The 19273-nt window shown below is 36.4% G+C and overlaps 3 protein-coding genes and 1 non-coding gene across 7 annotated transcripts; all 4 read right to left on the bottom strand.

The window, feature by feature from the left end:
• Positions 1 to 2771: 2771 nt before the first annotated feature.
• LOC120270474 (transcription termination factor MTERF5, chloroplastic) lies at positions 2772 to 4220 on the bottom strand. The gene is made up of 2 exons (XM_039277494.1): positions 4076 to 4220; positions 2772 to 3987 (listed from the first exon to the last, which is right to left on the bottom strand). Exon 2 carries the CDS (start codon positions 3728 to 3730, stop codon positions 2903 to 2905), a length of 828 nt encoding a protein of 275 aa, XP_039133428.1. The 5' UTR covers positions 3731 to 3987; positions 4076 to 4220; the 3' UTR covers positions 2772 to 2902.
• Positions 4221 to 4368: 148 nt separating this feature from the next.
• LOC120270473 (ankyrin-3-like) lies at positions 4369 to 10095 on the bottom strand. 2 transcript variants are annotated; one of them, XR_005539602.1, is made up of 5 exons: positions 9717 to 10095; positions 7575 to 7850; positions 7010 to 7147; positions 5134 to 6928; positions 4369 to 4418 (listed from the first exon to the last, which is right to left on the bottom strand). XR_005539602.1 is itself a non-coding variant. In XM_039277493.1 (4 exons), exons 1-4 carry the CDS (start codon positions 10047 to 10049, stop codon positions 5393 to 5395), a joined length of 2283 nt encoding a protein of 760 aa, XP_039133427.1. In that variant the 5' UTR covers positions 10050 to 10095; the 3' UTR covers positions 4822 to 5392. The 2 variants fall into 2 exon arrangements, 1 of the variants encoding a protein (XP_039133427.1); XM_039277493.1 differs by lacking the exon at positions 4369 to 4418 and having other exon boundaries at positions 4822 to 6928.
• Positions 7356 to 7477, bottom strand: LOC120271413. Its single transcript, XR_005540021.1, has one exon. It is a non-coding gene; the product is annotated as a U6atac minor spliceosomal RNA (small nuclear RNA).
• Positions 10096 to 12191: 2096 nt separating the features above from the next.
• Positions 12192 to 18814, bottom strand: LOC120270419 (protoporphyrinogen oxidase, mitochondrial). 3 transcript variants are annotated; one of them, XR_005539593.1, is made up of 18 exons: positions 18639 to 18811; positions 18026 to 18065; positions 17682 to 17817; positions 17443 to 17508; positions 17038 to 17088; positions 16875 to 16931; positions 16066 to 16139; positions 15056 to 15092; positions 14818 to 14883; positions 14540 to 14580; positions 14301 to 14430; positions 14001 to 14189; positions 13747 to 13821; positions 13507 to 13630; positions 13274 to 13382; positions 12930 to 13005; positions 12698 to 12804; positions 12192 to 12429 (listed from the first exon to the last, which is right to left on the bottom strand). XR_005539593.1 is itself a non-coding variant. In XM_039277422.1 (18 exons), the coding sequence occupies exons 1-18, from the start codon at positions 18727 to 18729 to the stop codon at positions 12326 to 12328; spliced, it is 1578 nt and encodes a 525-aa protein (XP_039133356.1). In that variant the 5' UTR covers positions 18730 to 18814; the 3' UTR covers positions 12192 to 12325. The 3 variants fall into 3 exon arrangements, 2 of the variants coding, with proteins under 2 accessions (XP_039133356.1, XP_039133355.1); XM_039277422.1 differs by having other exon boundaries at positions 12925 to 13005; positions 18639 to 18814; XM_039277421.1 differs by lacking the exons at positions 12192 to 12429; positions 12698 to 12804; positions 12930 to 13005 and adding an exon at positions 13017 to 13113 and having other exon boundaries at positions 13240 to 13382; positions 18639 to 18812.
• Between the last annotated feature and the right edge of the window lie 459 nt (positions 18815 to 19273).

Here is a 19273-nt window from a genome sequence, read left to right as displayed (position 1 = left end):
CAATCCACTAAAAGAGGTGATAGAATAAAGAGTACAACTCTCACTTTCTCACTCAAGACAAAGAATACCCTCTTAAGATTGTCCGATGCCCACTCTCCTCAACCCTCACCAAAGGATCTCTCACTTGTGGCTCATCCTAAATCTTCAAACAGGATATCTTATATAGACGCACCGACGTCCAAATAAACTTCATCTTTTAGAATTCTTCACGGCTTCCTAACTTGGACACCTTCCAAAGTTAGATGTTGCAACACCCAGTTGCAACATTGCCCATCTTATTGAACATGACTAAGTTCTAGCCAGTTGCACCCGAATTTATGACCTTTAACCTTCCTGGTTCCTTTAGTCCGCCTCATAGCAGATGACTCGACCCGAGCTCTTCCTGCCTCACTGTCTGTAACTGCTTCCTTCCTCATGTCATTTCAGCAGGTCCTCTCTCCCGAGAGATGCGCTTACCAAGGCACACGCAACCATCTCACCAAAGATGGTCACCGAAGATTAAGGCTGTAAAGGAGCCGAGCAGAGCAGAGCTTTGCCTTGTTCAAGCTTGGCTCGTTACTATTTAATCGAGCTTGAAATCGAGCCGAGCTTTTCGAGCTTCATTTTTTATGTTCAAGCTTGGCTCACTTATTTTAACCGAGCTCGAGCTCTAATCGAGCTTCTTCGAGCTTCATGCTCGAGCTCAACTTGTTAAGAAAATTCGAGCTTAGACTTAGCTAGCTAACTCTGATTAAGGCTTGACTATTTTTTTATATTTTTATTTTTATTTAGTAAACTTATTTAATGAATCATTATCAAGTGTGACTCAACTCAATTTGAGTTTGATTATATTAATGATTGTTACAAATAAAATTGTAAATGATACTATAAACGAGCTTTTAATTATACAATAAACGAGTTCTTCACAAGATTTAATGAGGCGAGTTTGGTGGTGTTCAAGCTAGGCTCGTTTATCTTATGAGCTCATTTAACTTAATGAACTAGTTGACCTGAGCTTTTAATGAGCTTAGCCTTCGAATAGTAGTTTATAGCCCTATATGTGTAACTCAAATTGACAACATTGACATAGTCACATATACATCTTAATATACATATACATATATATAATGTAATATATATATATATATATAAAAACGAGCTCACAATCTAGCTTATAAACGAGCTTGTTCATGAGCTTGGTCACGAGCTGTGTTCGCGAGCCAAAACGAGCCGAGCTTTTGGGTGCTCAAGCTTGGCTCGTTTATTAATCGAGCTTGAAAATGATGTTCAAGCTTGGCTCGTTTACAATATGAGCTAAACACGAACGAGTCTTTATCGAGCCGAACACCGAGCTACTCACGAACGGCTCGGCTCAAATACACCCCTACCGAAGATCACCCGATCTTCTTTCCAAACTTGGTCCAAGTTTGGTCTTCCCAAATGATCTTGGTTTGACTCATGGAAATATTGTTACTAAACTTGATCTGGTCTCATCCAAGTTTAACCTTCAATATCTTCAAGCATGATCTCCAATCATCCATGCTTGGATCTTTAAATCTTCAATCAAATCTCAAGTCATCTTCAATCAATCTCCATACATGATTAGTCTTCATAATTAGCTCTTTAGATCTTCCTTCAAATTGTGTTACTAAATATGGTATTGATAATCTTATTGGCTTGTCCTTGTCTAACTTAGTTTGTGTCTTCAAATAGCTTCACACCAAACTAAAGCTCATGCAATCTTCATGATTTTATATTCTTGCCAATGATAGAATATTCCTCTCACTCTCTTTAAAGTAGATCTTTCCTAAAAGGAGTTTTACAAAGGATATGATTTATCATTCCGGATCTTACCAAAGATAGATAAACATTCTTAAAATAAAAGTTGCATTTTTTTAAGAGATCCTTTTAAGTTGATGCGCTTTCCAAAATTAGTTAATCATCACATAAACCATTGAGAGGAATTTCTTTTAAACAAAGTCTCCACAATGATCTATTAGCATCTTTGTATCTTCTCATGTCATGACACCAAGTTTTAGCCACATCATCATCCTAGTCACTCTTTCTTTTTGCCAAGTCATCATTGCCACATCATCTTCCTTTGTCATGTCACCTCTTAGTTTGTCATATAATACCAATCTATATCGTCAGACCTAACATGTGCATAGTAACCTGAATGGCTATATTTACAATCTAGGCAATTAGTTCATAGATTCAGCACAATGATTTTATTATTGTTTGTTCTAATTAAAAAAGTTTAGTGCCTCATGGAGTTACATGATTGACTATCTGTAACATTTGCCTAACTTTTGACTTTTGGGTTTTAGCTTAACCGGCTGACTAAAGACAGAAGTGATAGTCTACTGTCGAAGCAGTGAAGAGGTCTATCCACTTCACAGGTTCACCCAACAGGCGACAAACGCGAGTTACGCAACATAGAGACCCAGGATCCTAACCCAACCGTTGGCTAATTCTTTTATATTCTTTATATTAAAACTTTAGCTGCCGAATCACTCATGTTATGATCTTCTACATCCTAGGTCTCCCCGTTCCGTCACACCTACGAAGTTATGATGGCAACTCCTGGCTTCGGGAGATGAGGTAGAACAAGGACAGACCTCAACAAAGCCCTAAAAAATCTGTTCAGACAAAACATCAAACAGCCTTTTTCTGAAAGAAGACATCATCAAGAATATGATACCCTGGTGATTGATTCCATCCTGCTTTTCAGAACTCAATACCGCTGATTCAAACCTTTTTATCATAAACAAAATATAAATCAAAATTATAACTATAGTTAATTCTAATGCATTATCATCAAGTAATAATAAGCCAGACACTGTGCAGCAAATAAACACTTACTGTTAAGCCTGTAAAAATGATCAGATTTGTTTTCCTGACTGAAATTCACAATGCTCAAGTTTTAGTGCTCTCCAAATTGTTTAACCATTTTCCTCTTCAGTATCTTCTCAAACTCAGTATCTGAATATGAGAGCACTTGATTCAGTACAAGCCTCACACCGCATTCCTTCACTCGTCGGTATCTAGGCTTTATTCTCTCCTCAAGACTGTAACCAAAATAATGCGGAAATTTCACAAGCTCTGATCTTGGATAATCCATTGTCAAAAAATATTTCCACTTCGGTAACAAATTATCGACAATGCTGAAAGTGTACAATGCTCCATATCGCAATACCATTGTGCTAATCTCTTCTATACTGTAACCTCTCTCAATGAAAAATTCAGTAACTGGCTTTAAACTTGCTTCAATGTTTAGACCGAATGTTTGTGGACACCGGATGATGAGTGATGATACATTGATGCCTAACGAATCAAAGTATTCGGCTGTTGGCCTGAGCTTATCATCCACACTATAACTTATAATGTGCGGGCAGCGTGTTAAGATCTTTCCTATGTTCTTATCTGAGATGCCTAATTCATGGAGGTAGTCAATTGTTGCTTTCACTTTCTGTCTGCTGTAAGTGAGGAGTGCAGGAAACCGATAAATTACCTTTGCCCACTGATTTTTATCAATGCCTAAGCCCTCAAGGTAAGTCATCATTGGCTTCAGATTCTCCGAAAGGCTAATGCCACATAACTGAGGCCTTTTGTAGAGGATAGCAGGGATGTCGGGACGTGGTACACCTAATTCAAGCAGGAAATCAACCAGAGGTTTTATTTTCCGGTCCAAACTGTAATAAGCAAAGGATGGAAACCTGCGAACTATTGTTTTTATCTGGTCAAGGTCCATGCCAAGATCGATGAGGTAGATCACCTGATCAGGAAGGAGGCCTTCAGGACTTTGTTGAGACACTCGAGCAACTGCTCTATCTTTCTTGGAGCTAATATCGGTACTTGTTATCTGACAAGAAGATGAAGATCTTTCCTTGCATGGAGGATTTGGGAAGTTCTCCACCACATCTACTAAAAGATCACCATGTTCTTCGAGTAAAGATTCAAGGAATGGATTAAGAGCATCCCTGATTTCAAGTGTAGTAAGTTCTCTTCCTGCAATGAAAGATGCAGCAAAATCAGTGGTTGAAGATTAGGTGTTTGGGCAAGGCAAGGTAATTGTGTATTAGGAATTCGAACCTACTAGGTAACGAGATTTGTAAGTTGCATGAAGCTTCAACATAAGGTGATCGATAAAAGGATCTGATTTGTTGATTATCCTTGCTGCAACTGCATTGCTCATACCTTGTTTCCTTAAAAATAAAGAAAGAACAGCTTTTGCCTCCTCTCTTTCAGCAGCCAGCAAGCTAGAAGGCACAGACGTGAAGCTAAGGTCCCCTTCTACTCCAGACTCATCTACTACAGCATAAAATTGAATTCACTAAGAATATCACAACACAAATGAAGTAGTGTATTTCAAAATAAGCAAATACTCACAAGATTTTGCTTTGCAGATAAGTATTTGTTGTGAAACTTTTAGTTGAACCCTGTCATAATAAAAAAATATGCATCTGATATATTTGCAGTAAGAGATTGAATACATCTATGAAACTTCCAAATCAAGCTAGAATTTTTTAACATAAACTTCAGTTTCAGTATGAGAAATGCATAATGCTGTCAATTACAGCAGCAACATTTATCTTTATCCAATTATTTTGGAAAAAAGGTGCTTCTCAATGAAAAGAATAAAGGAAAGCCAGCAGGACATGACAAATAGGCCTAATATAAAGATGAACAAACTCTAATCCTCAACAAAACATTAGTTGTTATATAAATTTTGACTAGCAAACTCAAACAAACATGCAAAAGCCCTTCCGAAATTACAGATTGATTTAGCTAGGGAACAAAGTAGCAGCTTCTTATTGCAATGAAGCCTCCACACTGAATTCATGGAAAAAAAAAAAGAAATTGCATTGCATTCCATTTGAAAAGAACAGAACAAATTAACAAAATCATCTTCACTAGCAAACTCAAACAACTATCCTTTCATTCATACAGTAGTCACAATACAAAAAAATTAAAAAAATAACAAAATAAAACCTGTCAAATATGCTATACAGTTAAAAATTCACTTCAAAAACAAGTGAAATTTTCGGAGACTTCTCCACTAACTTCACAAACTAAGAAACAGACCGCAAGACCAACCAAAGAACCAATTTTCAGCCAAGAATGCATAGGAGAATGTGGAGTTTTGTAAGGAACCTGGACACAAAGAAGAGCCTCGAGAAATTCCGATGCCGGAGAGAAAAGGCCTTGATCCTGGGACAGTAAGAGGCCTCCAGAGCACCCCATGGTCTCTAAGAAGCTCCCTTGCTAACTTGTGGTGCTGGTGCTTTGTGAGGCTCTTAAAGCCTCACTGAATCATCTGGCCAATATTAGTGGGCCCATTTAGCACCTAAGAATCTTATCTCTTTTAACACCTAAGCTACTTCAAGGTCGATGAGTATCTATTATACAACATTCATCGCCATTGTCTGCCACTCTTACTAATGATAAGCTTTATCCCTCTCACCCAAAGCTCGGCCATCTCATCTCCACCGTCACAAACAAAATGCACTTCCCTGCCCTTCATTGTCACTATCCTGAAAAGTCCCGGTTCATAACCATCACCCTTTCTCTTCCTATTTTTCAAGAAGGACAAGCTGCCACCAATCTCTGCCTCCCTGCATGCCACATTCCTACGCCTGGCTTTTCCCCATCTCAGCACGCCCAAGTCCATCACCATCTTCAGCATCTTCTTATGAGGCCTTCCCTTTCCAAATTTAGTGTGCTTCTTCACTCTACTTCCTTGCAAAACCAAGTCCATTGCCATTACGTCCATTATCACATCCTCTGCTTTGTTGTCAAACACTTTGTTCACCCGTGCTAGTGAGAGTGCTGTCTCTCCTTCCGGCGTCCTGATGTCATACTCTGCTCCACATGCCAGCAATAGTTCACAAATGGTACTGTGCCCTTCCCTGGCTGCTAGCATCAGTGGAGTGTATCCATCACCATTGATGCCATTAACATCAAGTCCTAAATTCATTAAGAGACGCATTGCAGCCATGTTTCCCTGCCGAGCTGCACAATGCAACGCATAGAACTCTTCGGCATTACCTTTCTCCAACGCAGACTCAAGCATCACCTGCTCAAAAAGATCTCTGTTCTTGCTAGACTGAAAGATACTGATGGCTGTCTCCCCTGCTTTGTTGCGCAGCTTCACATTAGCACCAGCAAATGCTAAGGAGCGGAAAGCATCAATATGGCCTTCTTGAGCTGTGATCATGATGGCAGAGTATCCATTCTCATCTTGCTCATCAAGATCAATACCTGGATGCTTCAGTAAAACATCCAAAGCCGAAACATCACCATGGTGAGCAACAAACATTAGCGGAGAGAAGATGTTGGTATTGCTTGATCCAGGAATTCTTCCAGAATGGATCAAGTTAAGCAGCGTTTGCTGGTAAGTAAAACTCCACTTGTTTGAAGCTGCAATGAGGGATGCAGTTACACCAGTTGAAGTGACCATGCCGAGATCAGCACCAGCAGATACAAGAACCCGAAAACACTCTTCATGCTTGAAACGTGCGCAGAGCATCAACGCTGTCTCTCCACTATCCATCCTAGCATTAAGATCACACTTAGCATCAATCAAACTCTGCAATATCTTGAGATTGCCAAGCCAGGCAGCCATGTGAAGTGGTCGGAATTCATTCTTCCCTGAGGTCTTAACACGGAGCTCACAATCAGCTCCACAAGCCAAGAGCGTGTCAATGGCGCGATGGTTGGAGCAAAGGATTGCATAATGGAGAAGACTACGTCCACAGTGCAATGCATTGGGAGAGTAATGCTGAAGAAGCATGCGAAGAATAGAGCCTGTGGATTCAAAGTACTCAACTGCGCACCAGGCTGCATTGTAGGGCTCTGAGAGCCCTGCTCCCACTCGGAACTCCTCACCGGTGGTCGTGTCCCAAGACCATGCACCAAGACTAACCTTCACGTCCGTTCTAACTCCCGCCTGGAATAGAAACAAATCAGAGTTGATAGATACAAAGATTAATAGATAGATATTAAATGAATCAAGTGAATTAGTGCTTGCCTGCAAGAGAAGCCGGACAACGCTCTCCTGTCTACCAACAATGGCAGCGAATAGCGGAGTGCAGTCTGTGTTAGCGTGTAAGGTTGGCTTTAGAGATCGAAGTAGCACACGGCCTGCTGCATTTGCATCTACTCCGCACTGTGAATTTATGTAATGAAGTCAACACAAATTGGTAAGCACCAAGAAAGGGTAAAATCAGAAAAAGTTGCTAGCTTCAGAGTGTGAGAGGTTAGAAACAATAATTGAATAGTACATCTATGTATTATTCTACATGACTCTGAAAAAGATGCAAATTTTTAAAAATATATGTTTTTGACACCAAAATTCTATTAACTCAAAAATTAAAAAAAAAATTGGGTAAGATCCGCCGAAGCGGGTAGCCTTAACCATGTGTGGTAACAGGTAAGCTCGAAAGCGTTCCCGTCCCTGTCAGGGGAGATGCCAACCGTCTCTCCTTTCAACGAACACGACTAGCTGGTTCCCACTCTAAGTTATATCCAGACTCAAACTCGTCTCATTAGTCGATGTGGGACTAATTGTAAGGACAGAAACGTAATAAGAATACCTTTATGAGGGTTTGCACAACATCGGCGAAGCCACGAGACGAAGCAGTGAGCAGCGCATGAACGGCGACCTGGGGCCGAATCTGATCAGAGTCCATGAGTAACCTGGTAAGCTTTGCATGCCCATGAGCGCAGGCTTCAAGAAGAGCTTCCTCGCATGCGCGTTGCGATGCGCCCGCCTTCACTAGTAGTTCCAGGACGTCTCTCCGCCCTTCCCTCGCTGCCGCCGTCGTTGCGTGCCCTCTGAACAGTTTCTGGTTCACATCTGCTCCTACACTCTGTTTCATCAAAACATGTCTCAACACCAATCACAACAATTCCGGGTTTCTATAGTACAAAGCTAACAATTTTTCCAATCTAAGAAACGTAACAATCATAAATGATTTTCTGGCATATTTTATTAAATTTTATCAGCAAGAAACTGGATTTTTTTACATTAGATCAGCCATCAATCTCAGTCAGTTCCGGAGCTTCTAGTGATTACATAAAATTCCCAAAACTTCTGGTTAGTAAATATTGAGTGGGGAAAGTACATAAACACGGAAGAAGAGTGCTTTCACAAGAATTTGTATTTGGGGACTTTGGATCATCAAAACATAACAATGAAAGATCTCTCCACTCTCATTTCATATCACGTAAACAAAATTTCAAAAATTACAGTTTTAATAAACTGCATTTTGAAACTTATAAAATTCACTATACAAGAGTAGAACAAGCAGATCCTTAACTTAGATTTGATTTTATAAAAAAATTACCACTTGGTGAAATTTTTTCTAGCTTTTGCATTAAAAATAAATAAATAATGAACTCATTAATTAAAAAAAACCAAATTAATACTTAATTTATTTTCTGAGATGTCTTCTACTGTTCTACATTGTGTTTCTTACTCGTTTTTTATAAGAAACGCCAAATTATTGCTTTAAAGAAGAACAAATTTAATTATTTTCATAAAATATAAAATTTATGAAAAAAATAAAGCCAAATTGATATTAAATATGAGTAACTCAACACCAAGCCTGGGTACCACAGAAAAGCAGGATCAACATAAAAATTATAAATTCCATCTCAGCAATGAGATCAGATCAATACATGATTTGACTTTCTAATCTACGATTAAAAAAACTTAATCATTCTTCAATTTTCCATCAAACACCATCATAGAGATTTTAATTGAGCTGGCTAGACATGACGCTATGCACAAAAAGAAAAATTTTATAAAGATTTGACTTTTAATCTAAGATTAAAAAAAAATTTAATCATTCTTCAATTTTCCATCAAACACCATCATAGAGATTTTGATTGAGCTGGCTAGACATGACCCCATGCACAAAAAGAAAAATTTTATAAAATTTTGACTTTTAATCTAAGTTTAAAAAAAAAAAACTTAATCATTCTTCAATTTTCCATCAAACAACATCATAGAGATTTTAATTGAGCTGGCTAGACAACACCCTATGCACAAAGTACCAAACCATTAATGAAGTTGATCTCACAAAGATCACAATTGACTAAAACCAGCACCGCAGGCGGCGCTTGCGTGTGCCAACGCTTCCAAAGTCCTGGCAATGGGCCAAGCCTATCCACGCTACACGGCCCACAAATCATACCAACCAAAAGCGCGGGGATCCACGAGCCCAAAACCATTTACCGTATGTAATTTTATGCATGCAAGTGAATGACAGCATTGCGGTCTGGTATCCCGCTGCCGCATTTTAGTTATAGTGCCACAGCGAGTGCAAAAATGAAAAATTTTGAGACTATTAGGACAAATAATTTAGGCTAGAAATTGAATTCAGTGTTAATATAATAATAAATTTAAAAAAAATGAATAAACCACAATTGGAAAAAAAAAAATGGGAAAACGCCATCTGGATCTCTGATTCAAACCAAATACCTAAAAATCATGGAAACAATTAATAGAAAATAATAATAATTCAGCTATAAATTGAATTTCATATTAGAAAAATAATTTTAAACTTTTTTTTTCAAAAACGGAAGTAATTTGAAACAAAACGAATGAGTTTTGTGGGGAAATGGAAAACCGCCATCGAGATCACGGATTCAAATTCAAACCCTAAAAAACCATGGAAACATGGAGGGAAACCCAGGATCGGAGCTAGAATCGAGTAGCAAGATCATCATACCAGGAGCTTCCGAACTAGAGCGAGACTGCCGGAGTGAGAGGCGAGGAAGAGAGGGGAAGCATCGGTGCGAAGCTCCTCGTACTCGATCCGGACCTCATCGGAGACCTCCTCACGGAGCACCACCTCTGGTCTCCGGAGCCGGAGCCAGACGGCGCCGGCGTAGTTCACGTCGACCATCGGATCAGCCAATAACTCCGCCACTGCTCGAGCATCTCCACTGTGCACCGCCTCCACCAGCCTCTGTGACGCCTCTGTCTCAGAGTCCACCTGCTTCACCGATCCACCGCCTCCTCCGCCGTTCACGTTGAGCTTCTTCATCGAGGATACTGCCATCGATGGTCTCCGGCGAGATCCGAACCTTGGACCACGGCGATCGCTGGCGTGGGTTTGAGCAAATTGAAAAGAAGGAGCGCCATTGAACAAGTGAATTTATACCAGTGATTTTAGTCCGCCGGGTAGGGCCCACCAAAGCATCTCTCGAGTGCTTGATTGCCACGTGTTTTTGCGTGGGTCCTACTATTTTCTAATTTTTTTTTAATTTTTTGTTTGTAAATTATAATAAAATAATCTATGACCACCATCGGTCCGACCACCACCTCCGTTGCCCTATCACCGGCCACCATCGATCATCATTGGTAGGCTACTAGCATTGTCTGACCATCGTCACCAACCAACCACCAATATCATTCAACTGATCACCAAAATAGTATAAAAAGTATCTTAATAATAATACAAAATATTTTACATTTATTTTTGAAGTTAGTTAGTAATTTAAATTTTGTAAAAATTTATATTTACTTTCAAAAATTATTTTAATTTTAAAAATATATAGTTAAATATAATTTATTGGAAATTGTAAAGTTCCATTAAATATAAAGGGCACTTGAGCACTTCACAAATTTTCTAAATATACAAGTAAAATTTATCAAATTTTTTTTAAAAAAAATGGAATAAGTAAAAAAGACCGGAAGGAGTTTAACAATATATATTTTTGTGTTGTGCTTCACCTATTTGTGTAAAATTACATTACTTGTGTTGTAGCTATGTATAAATCAACCCGACCCTGTAACTCTCTTTGTGAACCGTTTAAAAATATAAAAACCAACGAAATTATTATTATTATTATTATTATTATTATTATTATTATTATTATTACAATCATCAAATTAAAAGATAGACAAGTATAAAAATATATAAAAAAAATATTATTATTATTTTTTTATAAAAACAGCAAACACTAAATAAAAAACATTTAAGTACAGACAAACATATACAAAAGTGCACAAAAAAATATTAATATTTTTAATTTGATTTTAGGGAGATTAGAGACTATGAATTTCTTGTCATGATTCAGAATTTCAGGCACACATTATTATGGATGAGGTCTCGATCAAGGGACGGCTGCTTGGCCAGCATTCATTGTGTGCACGCATGGCAAAAGATAAGGGCGCACCAAAAAAGTCCTACTCATGGACCAAATACTTATATATATATATATATATATATATATAATTTTTTTCAAAAAATGTATTATAAAGATTTGTAAATAATTTCAATGTTCATACTTCCATATTGCATGTGAATATCATGTTGAATTTAATTAAACAAAACTACTCTGTATATACATGCCAGTTTATTCTCTTAAATTATAAATTATATAAATGAATGATATGTTAATTTATAAAGTTTTTTTTAAAAAAAATAAATATGTATAAACTACAGCTTTATTGAAATACAAGCGAATAGAAAACACACGTGAAGTTCTCTCAACTCTAGGAATAAAAACAAAAAGTAAAAAAAAATAAAGAAAGATAAACAACAGTTGGACTGGCGATGAACACCATTTAACAATAACAGTATTTTTATAAACCATCTCACATAAGACATTATGATTTTGTATTTGTTAATTTGTTATCTTCTTGTGTTAGGCAACATGTTAATATTTAAATTAATTTTATACTATTTTTAACATATACACCTGAAATATTAAAATTATACTTAATAAGCTAAAATTTGCTCAAATTACAAAATAGTTTGGATCAAACAAGTAATTAGCTAGTCAACCCAAACCCAAAAACAATTTTGACAAAAGTCACCTAATCTTCCAAACTCTAGGACCACCTTTGGCCCCCCAAATCAGATTGAGAGACAAATTGATATCTCTACTTAAATGCACTCAAATTTTTTAGTAAAATTAAGAGAAACACATGATTTTGTAGAGTGTGAGAATTTGAACAATAAAAAGGCTAAAAAACAAAAGAATAATGAACTAAAACACATTAATATAATAGTAGTTTGGATGCATTAAAATATTAATCCATTCTTTGACCAATCTTAATTGATTGGAATATTATAGGTTGGCTAGCAACATCAAGTGACAAAGAACAGATGATATTTAACCAGCATTAAGTCAAATCCATGTCTGGTTCTTATCATCCACATGAGCTCCAGACAAAAGGAAAGATAGACCATGAATGTTGAAGATTGCCCAAATGGCAACATTACTGTTTTCATAATATTTTTCTTCTTATTTTTCAATAACCAAATTGTAAAAACAAATGATAAAATTACATGTACTAACAAATACAACAAAAAGCACATAATTGCCATTAAATTTTATTTGAAGAGGAGTTGAGATGAGATATTACAAGCTCTGCAGCTTTGCATCCAGATGCAATTGCTTTCCCAACTGATAATCCATCCTTGTGGTTACCTGAATAGTTATAATATGCGAAAATAACATTAGTTAACGCATAAATATCTAGATAGATTTAACATGAAATGATCCATGGCAGAGTCCAAATGTTAATTTCGATCCCTGAATCTAAAAAAAAATGTTACACTTTTGGTCTTTTTGTCTCACACCATTGATGATGTCACAGTTTCGCAATCGAATGGATTATTTGAGTATTAAATACATCGAAATTAATGAATTAGAATAGCATGTTAAGGGAGGCCGGTTAGAGTTGAGAGTGACTTGCCTGCATAGAAAAACCCGGGAAGATCCTTTTCCAATTTGCCGATCGATTCCAAAACAAGATCGTAGTCATGACCATACAACGGAAAGGCGTTTCTCCAGTAAATGTGCCTGTAATTCAATGCAAAGCTAAGCAGGTAAATCTTGAATGAAATAATGATAGTGAGAAAAACTGGATGAGATTCTGACTTCATGTAAAAATCAGAAACAAGAGTTGCTTTGGTTTTGTGCATTACTTCATAAAAAGTTGGTTGTCCCTCGACACCCAGTAGCTGCTGGAGGTCAGAAGTAACCACTTGTTTCAGCTCTTCCCTGAAGGTTGTCGGATGTTGTATAAGAACAATGACTTAACTGACGATTAAAACTAGGTATAAGTCCACTTTTGGTCGTTGAACTATACTGAAAAATTCATTTTGGTCCCTAGAAACAAAAAAAAAATGTTTGTTTGGAATAGGGGCCAAAGCTAGAATAAATTGAACATGTTTTGAGTCTAGGAACCAAAGTGAACATAGGGGTATAATCCAAGGACCAAAAGTGCCCATTCACCTTAAAGGCAAAGAATAACATTAGTCACACATACGAAGAAGCTCCGGCTAAATCCCTGTTCCGGCTTCCTCCAACAAAGGTAGTATAAAGAAAATGGTCACTGGTAGCTCGATCGGGGAACATCATGGATGAAAAGAGAGTACCTGTACAGAAAAAAGGAAGAAAATAGAAACAGTGTAATATTTTACACCACCTTTTATCAGTAGTAATTTACAATACGAAAATAATCTAGCAACCCAGAAGCATTTGTGAATATGAGAAACTCACCTAAGGTTTTCAATCCATTTCTATGTTCTTTTGAAGGCACTAGAACACCGAAACCCTCAAGGGGTCTTTTCACACAATCCTTTCTAAAGGAGGTAACTATGACTGACAAAGGAAGATAGCTCACCTAAAATTTGAATGACAAAAGGCTACTTAAGTATACAATACTAGAGAAGAAGGACAAGTATTTCCATATAATATGCACCTAATTAATGTTTAATATTATGGCATAGGTAAACCCACCTTTGGTATAAAATCTAGCACAAATGGGTTCCCGATTTTTGTGAACTTCATCTCTTTAACATTACAAAGTGGAGCCTGAAAGAACAACGATGATGCTTGCAGATGAGAAATCTCCCAAAAAGACTGCATTGGCCATGCTCATGACAGGATATAAACAAAACATTGCATATAATGCAACATGCAGATTGTTTAAATATCTTAATTAAGCTGGTTAATCGCCACCTCGAGGGTGTAAACTGAAATACAGTTTTTACCGTCATTATGACTGCATCATAGGGCTGATTGTCTACGAGTGTTGTATGGTCATCATGCTTTGCTGCATAAGAAATCGACCAGCTACTGAATGGAGAGCCTTCTTCAAAGTTACAGGCTAGTGACAACACCTTTGAGTTCAGTTTCAAGTTATCACCACCAATCTTTGTACACAACATGTCTGTGAGTGCCTGAAAAAGGCAGAAACAGTTAAAATAGACATCATTTAAGCTTTTTTAACTGTGAGAACACCTACAACTGAAGTGAACTTTTGAAACATAAAGATGTCAGAGAAGGTGTGCCTGCATTCCACCATGAAATGAAAATGAACCACGTTGACTCTTTGTTTTCCCCGAAGGTTTCCTGTTTTCACTATTTTTGTCTTTGGCTGAAAATTTAGATCGGATGGCCCCGACTATGACTGAACCAAATCTGAAAGCAGAATTATTGACAAAGTGTAGGTGGAATCAGGAGTGAAATTCAATCCACGAAGGTAGTGTATAATTGAAAATCAAGACAACATCTTCCATGAATGACTTACCTTTTTTCCAGGCTCCATAATTCTGGAAAAGCATGGCGCATCTGTTGCAGCAGAAAAGGTATAAACAATAGTAATAACCAAGAAACGTATATTTCTAACAATGAAAGTCACTAGGACTTGTACTGCCAATTATCCACTGAGAGAAATGATTGGACAGTGAGCTTGAACTTTAAGCGTGAAATAATTAATATTTTTCCACTTGAATAAAAAAGGTGAGCCTTAATATGGTAACCAGCTAGCATTGATAGTTACATAAAAGGCAAGTAAATATTACTCACAGATAATGATTCTGGATCTCCCCCACTAGAGCCAGCAACAAAAGGATCTACAAAATAATCAACTACCTGCACACAAAATCCATAGAACTCTAAAATTTTAAGATGGATTGTGAATATAAAGGGTTGCTCTTGTTCTTTACCACGAGACAACCGAATTATGCCAGAAAAGAAAGAAAAGAACAGAAAAAATAAAGATAAGCAGCTATATAGCAATACAGTACAATGTGTTGTACTCCACCTCTGCTCCAAAATGACGTTGAAAGAAGTGCCCCACACTGCACAGAATAAAAATTGCCAAAAGATTTCTTCAATATCCAAAGGTCATGATTTTCCGATTACAGAGTTAGACATAACCTCTAACACAAGCAGCAGATGGATAACATAATCAACAAACCTGGTTAATTATGAGGACAAATTTAGTTGTTCTCAAACCAAAATTCTCAGGAGGCGAATCATATGAAAATTTGCAAGCAGTAATGAATATGTTAGAAATCTTAAAATCATGAAACTATATCCCCTTATCTTGCTTGTTATTGTTTGTTGTGATAGCTTGATTCCTGATTCCAAGGATCTTATTTGATTCAAAATACGTTGCGTTTTTCCATTTATCTGTTTGGTCATCAAACTAGACCTTTGTGTTATCACTCTATCAGCAAAAACTTTTGCAGACTTTTGCTTATCCATTTCTATAAGACCTAAGTGGCCTGGGTTAAATTGGTTTCTACGTTCACTGTTACATGACATCGTGAGGTGTTGCAGGAGAAAGGTCCAGGTTTCCCTCATAAGTTGCTTGTTCTGAGAGTCAATGGCAAAAATCAAACCCAAAAGTTCTGGCATGTCCATAATTGTGGAATTCAAGTAAGCACAATAAAAAAACAGATAAATAACAATTCCAAGTTAGCATCTTACAGATACCCATGGTTCTTAAACCTAGCTACAGCCTATATAAATTATTCAGAATCATTTTTCTTAAAGTTCAACCATTTCAATGAATGATAAAATTTAACTTAGCAGAAGATTTGATTAAAACAATAGAGGTTAATTTACAGCCAAAATTTGATGGTAGCTAAAATACAAAAAGCTTCTAAGTTTATTCAATTTCAAGAATACACAAACTTGTACAACCACGCAACACCTCTAACGGATGTTGATAGGACAGCATTGCTAAATAAAGTTCATGTTTCAGATTATTGAAGTATGAAGTGCCAAAAGACAGGGAACTGATAAAAAATTTAGATCACAAATCACCTCTCATGTGAAAATTCCTCAGAAACTTTTGAGCTAGAACGCTTCCACAAAAATGGCTCCAAGAAAAGCTTTAACTGTAAAAACACGATGATCAAAATATATGTTAACTGAGACCAAAGTTGCACAGTATAGATTTATTTTAAGAGATGAAAGTAGTAAAACAAACTATAGACTATTAGAAGAAACATATCCTTTCTATTGTTATCTATTGTTATCTATTGTTATGTCACCAAACAAAGCAACACATCTATTGAATCTCTTCCGAGTAGAAATACATGATTTAGTATGTTTAAATTGACCAATACTTAAAGTACTAAATACCAATAGAATGAAGGAATTTCATAAAAACAAATGATAGTAGCAGTTCAATGGAAAAGGTAAAAGTGACTCAAGAAGTGGTCCTCCAATACCAGCCTCAGATATCCGAGTTACATTGTCCACCAACTCACCGCAAGGAAATAGTTGAAGTACAATTTAAAGGCCTCTGTAATCTCCATGCTGCTCACATCAAACTTGGAAAATAGCCACTTACTAACCTCTAGAAGATCATACTTCTGATATATATTACAAGTCCAAACAAAAAATAAGCTGCCACCTAATGTCATTGCAAAAACCATGTTTTTTTCATAAATCAAAATAGGTAAATGGTAAATAGAAGATATATGATCAGCTTCATAATAGTGATACACAAATGGGTTAGGTGGGGGTTCATTGATTGATGGTATATGCTGAAAGTGGGTAAGGATCAACATATTACTTCATAGACTACTTTACTCAGGTGAAAGCATGATAGTCATAAAACACAAAACCTTTGATTGTGGAGAAAGGATATTGCTCTTTATTAATGCAACAGGATTAGAAGGAATCTGCATCCAAAACACACAAGGAATGGAACATAACATGCATTAGTAACAATAGTGAGAAATGAAATTGGAAAAATTGAAAAAAGAAGACTATTTCATGAATACAAACCAGCACAGGCAATCCATCCTTTGCAATATACCTCTTAGTCTGGGAAATGGGCTGTCAAATAAGCGAAATCAACTTCAACAATAAAATAACCCCATAAAGTAATATATAAACAACTTTACATGATATAAGGAATATTGGTAAGATGGCATGTAACAATTTTTTGACCTGGTTGGTACACAAGTAACATAGAAGGCAACCAAACTAGATTCCTTTTTGATGGACCATCATTGTAACAAAGAATTACAGGAAGAGTTTGGCCAGTGAAAGATGGCAATTTTCTTTCAGGTGCATTTGTTTCTGAGAACTTATTATGGATGGACTTTGACAATAGCAAGGAATAACACAATTGCATTTAATTGTTATATGACAAACAACAGAAAGAGCCTCCATAGAAAGAAAACATACAAATTGTTGTTTCTCTCGGAGGCCTAACTCATCAATCAATCTTCCAACGTCCATTTCACTTTCTGTCTGCACACAAGAATAATTCAGAAAAGAAAAGCCTTCAAATTCTGAATCAGGAGTAATAAAACATGCCAAAAACAAGCATCACTTGCAGTGAAAAATTATTCTTTCTTATGCAGTTTCCTTGCATTCCTCATAGGTGTAAAAATGTAATTACTGAACTCTCACAATCCTACTACCATGGTATTGGCTCCTTCATCCCATATGAGACCATTATATGAGTTGCTTCTAATTTTTCCTCCAGCTCGATCTTCAGCTTCAAAGAGGGTGACTCTCAAACCATTTAGCTTAAGCTTATATGCAGCAGCAAGCCCGCTGAAGTCATATAACAAAATTCAGAACAAAATTGAACCGAATGAAAGTAAAAGAATGATTTTGAAAGTAGATGCATGTCATATGAGAGATTTTGTTCAAAAGATCAAACAAAATTCACACCATTAGCAAGTAGAAACATAAAAGAGAGACGGATTTGAGCAGTGATACTACATTAAGAATGTTCAAGTAACCAACTTCCACAGCATACCTAACTCCACCTCCAACAACTGCCACTGACTTCACAGAACCTGATCAATCCATGAATAGCATAAGCAAATGTAACCACAAAGTTAAAAATCAAATGGCTGCATGTTCGCCAACCACATACAAACATATTCAAAGCAATAGAAGTTCATTCTTATGCAATATTCATCAAACAAATGCACTAGAACTTGAAAGTGAAACATCCCGCATTCTGAAAACAGAAAACACCATCCTTCTACTTCTACAAACATGGTTCTCTCAATATTGTAATTCTGACTTATCAAAGTACTTCATCAAACAAGCATCTTACTCAATTAATGCACTAAAAAGAGAACAAAAAACTAAAACTTCACCATTTTAAATACACTGCATTGGACCAGTAAGCCAAAAATCCATACTAATTTCTCTCAGTCCACTCAACCAGTAGAACATCCAAAGATGCCACCTTTCACGAAGATTTGTTGACAAAAAGTGATAATTCATTCCAAAAAATCAAAATTTCCTTCTTAAAACTCTTCAAGCAAATGCACAACCTTCTGGAAAAGGAAATCAGGACAAATTCCAATAAATTGCTGAAAATCAAAATACAAATTAATAGAAAGACATTGAGAGATTACTGAAAGGCTTCGTATCGGGAATCGTGGGGGAGACCATGGCGGGCTGCAAGGCTTGGATGAAGTTGAGGGACTTCAGCGAAGAGGAATTCATCTCCACTGACTGATATATACACACCCGTTTCTATTATTTGTGAACTTTTTAATCTATTTATTGGAAAGAGCCGCAGAGGGAGGGTTTGGCTGTAGATGCGAAAATAAGGGTTATAATTATATACAATCATAAACAGTAAAAAGTGTACAGTGTTTATGTAAACAATCAACCATCAAATGATGATCCAACGGCTTAGATTTAAAACATCCTTATATTTGAAATCCAGGTACTTACCTATGATGTTTTTCCATATATATATATATATATATATCTTAGTTTTAAATGTAGTCAAATAAAAAACTTTGGTTCATTACTTCATTTTACTATAAAAATGTGCATTTGGTGCATATAAAATTCATTTTGATATATATATATATATATTACTCATATGGTGCCCACCCATCATATATATTCATTTATTTATATTTTGTTCTCTAAAAATTGCTTCTCCTTTTTGTTTTGACTAAAGTGGAATTTTAAAAATTACTTAACTGTGAACATGTTTGACTGAATTCATAGTTGGTGTATATAACATGTAACATAT

This window comes from Dioscorea cayenensis, chromosome 10 (genome assembly GCF_009730915.1).
Source record: "Dioscorea cayenensis subsp. rotundata cultivar TDr96_F1 chromosome 10, TDr96_F1_v2_PseudoChromosome.rev07_lg8_w22 25.fasta, whole genome shotgun sequence".
Lineage (NCBI taxonomy): Eukaryota > Viridiplantae > Streptophyta > Magnoliopsida > Dioscoreales > Dioscoreaceae > Dioscorea > Dioscorea cayenensis.
The sequence above is the reverse complement of the archived record's forward strand: the minus strand, read 5'-3'. Positions and strand labels throughout refer to the sequence as shown.